This window comes from Aspergillus puulaauensis, chromosome 2 (assembly GCF_016861865.1).
Source record: "Aspergillus puulaauensis MK2 DNA, chromosome 2, nearly complete sequence".
Lineage (NCBI taxonomy): Eukaryota > Fungi > Ascomycota > Eurotiomycetes > Eurotiales > Aspergillaceae > Aspergillus > Aspergillus puulaauensis.
In genome coordinates this window covers 712,406-723,968 of record NC_054858.1, presented here as the reverse complement: position 1 = coordinate 723,968, position 11,563 = coordinate 712,406, and the positions used below count along the sequence as shown (strand labels likewise).

The window sequence follows — 11,563 nt, the reverse complement described above, 5'->3', positions numbered from 1 at the left end:
TGATGCATTGCATACTTCTGCCATCAGAACCTTGAAGTTGGTTGCATAATTCCAATGGCAGGTGAGGTATCCCAATCAGTCGTTTGAGATTCTATGGCAGGACGGGGGTTTGTGTTCACATTCATCTGAGTTTTACACACGAGGGAGTCCCAATAATGGGCTTCCCTATCTCTCGCCGCGGAGAGAGAACCTGCAGACTCAATCTGAGCCTAATATACAGGATTCGGACGGTCCGTTGGTATCTGACCGTGGCGGCCTCACGCATGCTCTCAGCAGAAAATTACAGGAACACGCAAGTATTTACCTTACTGAAGTTTGACCTGAAAGTATGTATCTGGACAACCGAATTAAACGTTATCCTAATTATACGAATCAAACATATATCTCCTGGCCTGAGAGGCACTGATATGCACTCGCTACTCCAATCATCACCCAACGCAAGGAAGCAAAATAAAGAAGCTCATTACCTAATAGAAGACACAGCTACCCTAATAGTATAACTCAATTGCATCAAGGACCTTTCAGTGTGATGTTAGTTCTCATTCATTTTCACAAGGGACAGAAGACTTACAAAGTTAGGAGACAGGAACTTGTCACCACTGCTTCCAGAGGCAACCGTGATCTTCAGAGTATTCTTTCCTGCGAGAAGAGTGCCCGCAGGGATAGTGTACGTGTAAATGCTCATGTCGCCGTGGGTTTTGCCCTTCAGATCCAAGATTAACTCCGGTTTTCAGCTTAAAGGAAATCCTGTCTAGGGGCTTAACGTACCTTTGTGGGACCTCGTGAGGGTGTCTCTGGTGGACCCGAGGGAACTTTGCCGATGAAATCGTTCAAAGTGATAGCAGGTCTCCCACCACGTGTAGCCATCGTCGTCGCAATCCTGAGCGTGGCGACTTCGTTGAGTGCAGCGTCAAGGTTGAAATCAATAGAGCTCCCGTTGTTGACATCTTTGAAGATGATGGAGGGGAATTCCAAGTCCTCAGACTCGCCAACAATAAAGGTGGCGGTGTTCCAGTCTCCCATGCGCTGGTCTGAGGGATGCATGCGATAAACCTTGTCCCCGTTTAACAGGTCTGTGGGCAGACCGTCGTACTGCCCAATTTGGAAAATAGTCGTCCGGTCATCTACTATAATAGGGTTCGTAGCAGCAATATCTTCAGTGATAGTCTGTCCCGCTGCCACAGTCACAGTCGAGTTCGCTGCAAGCAGCTCTCCCTGGTATAGGGCCTGGGTATACTCACCCGGGGCTAGAGGAGGAGACTTGAAGCTGCCGTTATTCTCTGCGTAGACCCACTGCTGGTGTTCATCGTTATACCAGTGCAGCACTGCCTGGAACTCGTCTGCGGTGCCTGAGGCCACGCCCTCGACATACCCCCTGCCACTATCGGCGATGTAGCCCTCCAGACCCAGGTCTTCTAAAATGGAAATATCGAACTGGCTGACCGTAGGAATATCACTTCCCGTAAAGGCGAAGATGTAAGGGCCGTGGAACCCTTGACGGTAAGGATCGTAGAACTCATCACCGTGGTTCATGTAGAATGTCACACCGTGATCGTCGTCACTTAGGTTAACGTTGATATCCCTTGCAAAGGGGCCGCCTGTTGAAGCATCGTATGCTCGAATGGGCTTGACAAAGCATGCATGCACGTCGGGTGCCTCTCGGTAGGCACAGTGAACATGGTCATCAATGAACCGGTCATTTGAGTAGTACTGGGATCCGAATCAGTGTGTAAATTCCCGTCAACCGATCATGCTGGCACCTACCTTGGATCGAGTTTCATATTCAACCACGTATATGTCTTTGCCTTCAATGACTGTTCCGCCGCGAGTATCCGAGACAACACCGAACGGGTACGCCTCCGGGAGGTTCTCAAGGCGGAAAATAAAGCGTAGTTCTCCGACACTGGGTTCCGCGTAGGTATAAGTCGCCAGGTAAATGTGATCTTGGCCATCAATGAAGATGTAGTATTGAATAACGTCCACAAAATCGTTCTGCGCTGTACAGGTTACAACGAGGTAGTCATCTAAGATAGTCAGTCTCAGAAGATAGGTCTTCCTGATGGATGTTCATACCAACCGCCTCATAAGAGACATCGTCTGCGTCAATCCCGGAAGCTAGGTGACTGAACGCCTCTTGATTCTGATACTCGACACCCCCGTAGATCAGGGAGGTGAAGTCACCTTGACCATTGATGGTTGCCGTAAACCCGTTGGCCGACTCCGGGTCAACCGTGATGGATCCATCAGCGTTGTCCGTGACACTGATGGCCAACGTCCGGACAGCTAGGCAAAGAGCCACCACAGAACTGCGCAGAGGAATCATATCAAGAAAGTTAAATGGGACTGGGATAAATTGGGTTGGAGGCCGCGCTGTCTCCAGCGAAGCGCCCTGTCCGAGCTGGAGATTTTATACCAACTCGATCTTAGCTTTGCCCCGTGTTTCAAGGTCAAAGTAGAGCGGTCCTGCTTACGCGTCCACAGCTGGGCATAGCTAATAGCCAGTATCACAAATATTGAAATATCAATATCAATGATATTCCAAGGAATCAAGATTTCGTTACTCGGGCGGATGAAAGACAATTTCTACCCACCAATCCTGTCCGGGTCCCTAAATGGGATGGATATAGACTGTGCCTTCCAAGTTCCAACTTGCTAGTGCATAACATGAAGACATCATTATACTTGCTACTCTTTCGAAGACTATAGATCATGCATCCCAGATTGTAACACCTGCTGATCGGGACGGGGCACCCTCCACCTATTGCAAGCGGCCTCTTCGTCTGCATATTTAATCGTTTACCCGGCTCCCCGCTTGCGCAATCGGCCGATTGGCCAACTACAGAGCGTTTTCGGTGTCAGACCACCCGAGAAATGGAGCACACTCGGAGTAGACGTTAAATGCTGGGATATTTGCTGAACCCCGCTCTCCGAGTCAGATTCAGGGTCTCGCTGTGGGGTCACTTAATCTAGAGTTCTAGCAAACTTTGTAGATGCAGGGATATACCACTCATTGTTGCCACGTACTCTCGGCCTCCTCTTGGCTCGGTCGACATTCTACCGTTTTGCCATCGTGTCGCCGGAGTGCAACAAAGCGGAGGTGGTGTGTTCGCTTGACATGTACATACAAGTACTGTCGAGGCGACGCAGCCGTACACTGCAACAAGCATACAGCTGTGAGACTCTCGAGCTTCCCTTCCCATCCTCAGTGAAATGAGACTCCTACCTCTCCTGTGGGTTGCTGCCGCGGCTTGCGGAGCCGCAGCACTGCCTAGCGGCCACGATGGCATCACACTCAGTGTACCCGAAGCACCGGAGAAGAGAGCCCTCCTCCAAGATCTTGTTACCTGGGACGAAAACTCGTTATTCATAAAGGGGGAGCGAGTGATGATCTACAGTGGCGAGTTCCACCCCTTCCGCCTACCCTCGCCGTCTCTGTGGCTGGATATCTTCCAGAAGATCAAGGCTGCAGGGTTCAATACGATTAGCTATTATAACATGTGGGGGTTGAATGAGCAGACTAGGGGGGAGTTCCGGGCGGAGGGAGTTTTTGATATGGTGCCTTTTTATGAGGCTGCGTTGGAGGCGGGGATTTATCTAATTGCGGTGGGTTCGCCTTATCGGTTTTGTTTGTCATATTGTTATCAGGCTTGCTGCCGCTGGTCTGTGGGTGCTCATACTGTTATAGAGACCCGGGCCGTATATCCATGCAGAATCTACTGGGGGTGGTCTCCCTGGCTGGGTAGCTAGAATACCAGCTCAGATTCGGAGTGCGGATCCACTCTTTTTGAATGCGTCAGATGTGTACATTACCCCCTTGCTGTCCCTCCTGTGAAGGCTTATCTGACCGGCTGTGGAGCTATCTCGCTGGCGTCGGCGCGGCGATTGCAAAGTACCAGATTACGAACGGCGGCCCGATCATCCTGGCCCAAATTGAGAACGAATATAGCAACTGCCACGATGGCACCGGCGGCTGTCTTGAGGCTGGCTGGATGCAGCATATCGAAGATAGACTCCGGGAGGCCGGCGTAGTCGTTCCGACTATCTCTAATGATGGGTCCCCTCGTGGGCGTTGGGTGACATCTGGTGGCTACACGATTGATATTTATGTGAGTCGAGAACTCGGTCTTTGTTGTTATGGTCAGGCTAACGCAAAGCTAGGGCCACGATGCCTATCCGTTGGGTATTGACTGCGTAAGGTCCAGCTCTAGTGGGTGCGGCGTTCAACTCACGCGGAATTTAGTCAAAGCCTGATGAATGGTACAACGGCATGAACAAGAACCTGCCAACGGACTGGGCCGCATTGCACCAGCAGCATAGCCCTCACACGCCGTACTCAGTCCTGGAGGTAGGTGCTCCATCCAAGAGGAGCCTCCCATTCTAACACGAAGTACCTAGTTTCAACAAGGGTCGCCAACTGGCTGGGGGGGTCCGAGCTACGAGCAATGCGCGGCGTTCCTGAACCACGAATACGCCCGGGTGTTCAATAAGAACAACTACGGCGCAGGGGCGAGAATCTATAACCTCTACATGGTACATATTTCCTCCTCAACTCGTCTTGCCGAAGCTGACTGAATCCCTGCTTAGACTGTCGGTGGCACCAATTGGGGTGGCATCTCCTACTCTGAGGGTCTGACCTCTTACGACTACGGCGCGCCGATATCAGAAGACCGTGGCATCGCACGGGAGAAATTTAGCGAGATAAAGCTCGAAGCCCAGATGCTCAAGGTCTCCCCGTCATATCTGCTTGCGAATCCATCCAACTTCACCACGGGCATCTACAGCTCCAACGAGAATGTTGCTGTTACCCCAGTCCTGGCAAACACAACCCTCAGCGACTCTAAAACGAACTATTTTGTTGTCCGTCATGCGAACTATTCAACTGATTACACGGCAGGCTATACTCTCAACCTAGCAACCACAGCTGGTGATTTGACGATCCCCCAGCTTGGTCAAGGCACCCTAACTCTGCCCGGGCGTGATTCGAAAATTCATGTCACGGACTATAAAGTCGGCGACTACAATATTCTCTATTCGACGGCTGAGATCTTTACCTGGAAGCAATTTTCGGAGCGAAATGTTCTCTTGGTATATGGCGGGCCTGATGAGCTTCACGAGATTGCCATCCAGGTCAGCCATATCCGCAACAAACCCAGGTCGGTAGAGGGGGATGGCGTGACGATCCAGCGTCTTGAAGAGAGTAATAGCGATGCGTGGATTGTGCAGTATACCGCGACGCCACAACGTAAGGTTGTACAGATAGCAGACCTCTTTGTCTATCTCCTTGGTGAGTGTCTTTTGAGTCGACCACAAGCTCCCTGTAGAAACGTAACACTGACAATAGACCACAGATCGGAACTCAGCATATAACTACTGGGTTCCGGATCTCGGGGATGACCCCTACGGCACAAGCCTCATGAACCCAGAGTCTCTGATCGTCAAGGCAGGATACCTTGTCCGCAACGTCTCGGTATCCGGAGCCGGTCTATACGTCGACGCAGATTTCAATAAAACAACTTCCCTAGAAATAATCGGAGCACCCAAGAGTGTCCGTGAGCTCTATCTCAACAGTGAACGCACATCACATACAGTGAACGCACTAGGTAACTGGCAAGCCAGCTTCACATACAAACACCCGAATCTCCGCCTTCCTGATCTTTCCACACTCGACTGGTCGGTTCTCGATTCCTTGCCAGAGGTATCCCCATCGTACGACGACTCGCTATGGAGACCAGCAAATATCACTTCAAGCCTTTACCCCGAAGAGCAACGACTCCCCGTCTCCCTCTACGCCGACGACTACGGCTACCACGTCGGTACCATCATATACCGAGGCACCTTCACCGCAACAACCAGCCAGGCGTCCACATTGAAACTCACAGCCCGCGGTGGCAGAGCCTTTGCCCTTTCCATATGGGCAAACGGCACCTTCATCGGTAGCTACAACGGCTCCGGAGCCGTCAAGGCCATCTACGAGACCGCGTTCACCATCCCAGAGAATCTACTCACCGCAGGCCAAAACGCAACACTGACGATCGCCCTCGATCACATGGGCCTAGAACATAACATTCCCGGCGCGTCAACGGGGAAGATCGCGCGCGGCATAATCGTATACGACCTCGAAGGCGTGGAAACGGCAGACATCAACTGGAAACTAACGGGAAACCTGGGCGGCGAATCGTACTATGATAAATGGCGCGGCCCCCTAAATGAAGGTGGACTCTTCGTTGAACGTCAGGGCTACACAGCCCCCTCGCCCCCTCTTACGGATGCCGGGTTTACACCCGGTAGCCCCTTCACTTCCACGCATGGGCCGGGTATCTGGTTCTACACAAGTAAATTCACACTCGATCTCCCCTCCGAGAAATGGGATATCCCGCTACATTTCACCTTCAAGAACCAGACCGAGTCTCTCGGTAATTATCGCTCTTTGCTGTACATAAACGGCTGGCAGTTTGGCAGATATCTCAGCAATATCGGCCCGCAGTCAACATTCCCAGTTCCCGAGGGGATTTTGGATTATAATGGCGAAAATTGGATTGGGCTGGTGGTTTGGGCATTGAATGAGGGCGGGGCGGCAATTCCAGGGATTGAGTTAGAGGCTGGCACGCCGTTGTATACGAGCCGGAGGCCTGTGAAGCTTGTTAAGAGTCCGAGGTATGAGCGGAGGTTGGGGGCGTATTAGAGGGAAGCCCGTCGCTGGAGCGTGAATGATTGTACTTTTGATGCAAGCAAATCAATCAAGATGACAACCCGGAACCATGCACGTATGGGATAAATGTGATGCGGTATGACCACGGATCTTAGCAAGTGATGGCGTATAGCTGCGCATAACAAAATCTGCCACAGTTCAATGGTATTGCTATTAAGCCATTAATTAAAACGATAAATTGTATTATAAGTATTAATCATAAGACCTCTACTAGAACATATTACAACAGATTAGTCAATATATCTAATATATATTTTAATAAGGGTAATAAAATATACTGGACAGGAGTAGACAGTTACTATAATTACCTATTAGAAAGCAACTTTCTTATCTCTCTTATAATGGACTTGATCTGGTGTCCATATTTGATTCAAAAAATACCTTGGAATAACTATGCACGATGGAGGTTCCTGCTGACAATTGATACACTGCCAATATACATTCTGAGACAAGTGATAGAATATCGGGAGCCAGGCAGGATCAGCTTAGCCCTAGAACCGGTGATGATGAAGGGAATGACGCCTCCGCGGGGTAGCACGACCAGCAGCAGTCTTAGCGTCGGTTGCGCGAGTCTGAATAGTAGAATTGCTCATCATCTTCAGACTTTCAAGGTAATCGCTGGTTCCATGATCAGGGTCACAATCTTGAGGTGTCTCAGTACACGCAGTGCCTTGATCACCCGAGCCTAATGGACCCTCGATCTGGAAAAAGTCGCGCTGCGAAGTATCCTTGAGCATATACTCCGCGGCCTCAGGTAGCCAGCCATTTATAAAATCGCCGTGGCTGCAGTAGGATGGTCCACAGGCAAGTTCTAGAGGGGGTTGTCCCTCCCATCCATCAGGCAGTAGTGTGCGCAAGTCGTACCGGATGGAGAAGCGCAGTTGTGGAATGCGATACATTCCGTGCGGACAATAATTCTCGCCGTAGCCCTCGTACCAGTCGGGGTTCTTGCTATAGGCAGACTTGAATGTCTCGGGGTTGGCGCAGTTGGGGAACACGAGGAGCATCTGCAGATGGGTTGAGCAGGTCTTGGTTGGGAAAGCAGCGTCGTCCTTCTCTTCATCACTATCGCCTTCGCAGAACCAGCTGATGCCGTTGTCGCTGTTGACGTGTTCCTGAGTAGTGGCGGAGGCATTTCCGGCCATGATCTGGTAATTTTCCGGGAATGGGATCTCGGCGCTGTCCAGGTCCTCGTAGTAGGCGCTAAATCGCATGGGCACGAGAGGCTGGTGGGTCTCATTTTTCGTATTATCGACAAGATAGAGTGTAGGAACCCCTAAGGGAGGCCATCAGCGGGAAGATCGTCTGGGCTGTGTGGAGGAAGACTTGCAGTAGATCGAGAAGTCGTTGGGATTTCGAGCAGTGGCACAACCCTGTCGTAGCTCCTCGGAGTCGGAGGTGTTGACGTTCACCGCATCAGAACCGAAGAAACTGTGCATATGGCTGACATACTGACCCGGAAAGACAATCGGATCGATATTCTTGAACATGAGGAAGTCGACATTAGTGACAGTATAGGCGTGGGCGAGACCAGTCGCCAGCAACAGGGACAGTGCCTGCATTACAACGGAATGAAAGTGCAGCTTGCTGCAAATATAGGACTCTTAAGAAAGATAGATATTGGGAAAGCTGCTTCCATTGCGGTTACAGGAGTATTTAAATATTCATAGTGCTTGTCAACAGAGTCGAGTAACTATCGACTGCATGCCGTGTTCTAGACGATGGAGTGTTACGGATTGAATAGAAGGATGGAGCAATCAAGCCGCTGGCGCCCAGAAAACTCTGTAGTTCCGATTTAGGAGGAAAAGACTGGAAAGGATTCCTAAGGGGTTGGCAGCAGTGGAGGAGAGGCAGAAGCGAGCTGGTCCAGTGTTTCACATCGCACAAGGCGTTCCTTGGTCGGCTTTTCTTGAGAAAACCTAGCAGAGGCTCCTTCCGGGTTTTGACAGGCTCGGCAGAACTATTCTTCAAAGATCTCTTTCCCCGGGAATTAGATAATGCTACGCTGGCTGATTTGCAAGGTCGAAGAACTATGGAATGTCAGGCAAATGGCGCGTGAGGTTTGAGCGGCGAAATCACCTAATCCAAGGAGACCTTGCGCAATAGATAGAGAAAAATTGAAAGCATATTCTCTTCGATATCCCAAAACTATCTCATTCAGATAGCCAGGTGGAACTTGAAAGCGTCGATTCAGTCGTGCCCAGCGTGAGCACGCCATGATAGAACAGAAGTACCCCAGCAATGCACGACTCCGGAATCCAGCAGGATATTAACCAGGCAGATGGCTTCTTTCTTTATGAAGGGCGCAGTCACATAATCTACGGTACACATGGCCAAGTGCATAGAGACATCAGCGCACAAATGAACCCAGACAGGCGAGATTGCAGGGAACACGTTTGTGTGGTCCGTGTTCAATGTCGGACCAGAAATACAGCCAACGCCGTGGAGATTACACCGAAGTCACTCCTGTCGGCTTGGGGCTCGGGAAATCCCCCTGTCCCTGTCTCTTCTCCACCCACGGTGCAGTGTTGATCTTGCCTATTCTTGACAACAGTACGAACGGGAACTTCGTGGGACGATTTCGGGGACACGCAATGTATCCACTTGCACGGGTAAACTATTTCTACAAGGTGCGACTGATGTATTTGGTTGTTACTCGATCGAGATCTGCCTGCACGTGGATTGCACTCCTCCGTCGAGGAGGCTTGGGTCAATCGGCTGCAGGGTCTGCTTGCCGAATTGCACGGATGACATATTTGTACAAAGTGCGACCGATGCGGGTTAATTTACACGAATCACCCGATGTAGCGGACGCCAGACAATTTCCGCCGGCTCTATAACCAACATCTCAACCGTTGTATATATATAGTGAGACGAATTCAGTTCAATAATGCATTGAAGCTCAGCAATCCACCCTCTCTCTAACTCCTTGGGGCCACCGAGATCCCTCCATATGCTGTTCTTTTCTGGACTGTCTCTTTTGCTGGCCACAGGCGCCTTGGCTATTAGTGTTGATACCGGCAATGGTACCTTGGTTGTTGATACTGGAGGCGATTTAGTCGTGACCTTTAATTCAGACGATTGCGATATAACGTCAATCAAGTACCAGGGTACTGAATACCAGAATGAGCCAAACTACAGCCATTTAGCTTCTGGACTCGGCAGCGGTACCAGCGTCGAGTATGACACAATCGGTGCGTTTGGTGATGAAAACATCCACACACACACACCTCCATCCTAGGGCTTCGGTCTAACAAAGACTAGACGACTCTGTTGTTGTCTCTTGTTCTGTTTCCAAGGACGAACTTGATCTCACCCAGTATTACATCTTTCTGGATGGCGCCCCCACGATCTATCTCGGAACATCGACGGTTTCCAACCCCGAGGTTGGAGAACTGCGGTTCATATTCCGCCTACAGGGTCTTCAAGGAGCCTACCCTACCGGGAATGTGTCGGATACCCGGGTCGGTACTGTTATTGAGTCCGAAGACATCTGGGAAACGGACGGTGAAACAAGGGCCAAGGTAAGACCAACAAACAAGCTAACTAAAGCAAACTCGCTGACCATCCAGCACTACTCTGCCGAGCGCTTTATCGATGATCAGATCCACTGCGCGTATGGAGATGTTTATGCATGCCTCATCAAGCCTATCAGGGGTTATGAGGCCTCGACTGGCGGTCCTTTCTATCGCGATATCCGGCTCAACCTCATTGAAGACGACTGCCACGACGTATCTTATTACATGAATCATGGAGATTTTCCGTGGGATGTGGTTCGAACCGGCTTCCACGGACCATACATTTTTACATTTGCAGACAGCCTTCCGGAGCCCGGCGACTTCGACTACTCGTTTATAGAGAATCTCGGACTAGAGGGCTACCTAGGAGACGGCGAGAGAGGCATAGTCGTCGGCACGGCTTCAGGGACTTCCAGCGACTTCCCAGTGGTTGTCCACTGGTATAACGACGACTATCAGCAATGGGTCTATGCAGAGTCTGATGGCTCCTTTGAGTCTCCGCTTCTGGCTCCAGGGACTTATACCCAGGCTTTCTACCAGGACGAGCTACTAGCAGGGAATACTACTGTCACAGTAAAGGCTGGCGCCACAGCTACTGCCACCATAACCGCCACGAACCCAATTATTACAGAAGACCGTACCAAGATCTTTCAGCTCGGCGACTATGATGGTCGTCCAGTTGGTTTTCTGAATGCGGACAAGCAGCACCACATGCATGTATCAGATGAACGCATGGGCGCATGGGATACGCCGACTTTTGTCGTTGGTACAAGTTCTGATGACGAATTCCCCATGGCCATTTTCCAGGACATCAACAACGACCGGGAGATCGAATTTGACCTAGAAAGCGCCGTTAACACTGCGACACACTTTAGAATCGGTACAACACTGTCCTTCTACTACGGAGAACCCACTGTCCAGGTGAACAATTACACTTGCGAGGACTTTCCCAATCCCAATGCATCAGGCGGCCGCGGAATTACCAAGGTACGTACATACACATATGTTTCCATCCGCTTTGAGTTTCGTTATCTTTGATATATTGATGAACCGGTTTCCAACAGGGCATGACCCACGGCGATATGACAGTCTATACTTGCGAAATTCCAAGCGGTACCCTTGTTGCAGGCACGAACAGTGTCACGCTCGGCGTCACCGCCAGCAAGGACGGGTCCTCCTGGCTTTCACCTAATTACGTGAGTGAAATAATCACATTTTTTTTTTCATCCCCATCTATAGGGAAAACAGGGTGGGGGATTCTCGTAACCGTTGCTCAATCGCTGATCATCTCGATACTGGCACAGATTCTTGACTTTGTTGAACTCTACTACTGAGG

The 11,563-nt window shown here is 50.5% G+C and overlaps 4 protein-coding genes across 4 annotated transcripts; 2 read left to right on the top strand and 2 right to left on the bottom strand.

Moving 5' to 3' along the window:
* Window positions 1–488: 488 nt before the first annotated feature.
* On the bottom strand, window positions 489–2,323 carry APUU_20310S (uncharacterized protein; the record flags this gene model as incomplete). Its single annotated transcript, XM_041698937.1, has 5 exons — window positions 489–518; window positions 572–703; window positions 769–1,710; window positions 1,765–2,024; window positions 2,074–2,323. 5 exons carry the CDS (start codon window positions 2,321–2,323, stop codon window positions 489–491), a joined length of 1,614 nt encoding a protein of 537 aa, XP_041552072.1.
* Window positions 2,324–3,210: 887 nt separating this feature from the next.
* On the top strand, window positions 3,211–6,682 carry APUU_20309A (glycoside hydrolase family 35 protein; the record flags this gene model as incomplete). Its single annotated transcript, XM_041698936.1, has 8 exons — window positions 3,211–3,603; window positions 3,686–3,801; window positions 3,857–4,106; window positions 4,159–4,191; window positions 4,241–4,345; window positions 4,396–4,530; window positions 4,585–5,284; window positions 5,349–6,682. 8 exons carry the CDS (start codon window positions 3,211–3,213, stop codon window positions 6,680–6,682), a joined length of 3,066 nt encoding a protein of 1,021 aa, XP_041552071.1.
* Window positions 6,683–7,200: 518 nt separating this feature from the next.
* APUU_20308S (DUF1996 domain-containing protein) lies at window positions 7,201–8,271 on the bottom strand (the record flags this gene model as incomplete). Its single annotated transcript, XM_041698935.1, has 2 exons — window positions 7,201–7,985; window positions 8,082–8,271. The coding sequence occupies 2 exons, from the start codon at window positions 8,269–8,271 to the stop codon at window positions 7,201–7,203; spliced, it is 975 nt and encodes a 324-aa protein (XP_041552070.1).
* A 1,391-nt stretch (window positions 8,272–9,662) lies between these two features.
* APUU_20307A (uncharacterized protein) lies at window positions 9,663–11,561 on the top strand (the record flags this gene model as incomplete). Its single annotated transcript, XM_041698934.1, has 5 exons — window positions 9,663–9,903; window positions 9,974–10,233; window positions 10,282–11,214; window positions 11,292–11,423; window positions 11,532–11,561. 5 exons carry the CDS (start codon window positions 9,663–9,665, stop codon window positions 11,559–11,561), a joined length of 1,596 nt encoding a protein of 531 aa, XP_041552069.1.
* Window positions 11,562–11,563: the final 2 nt, after the last annotated feature.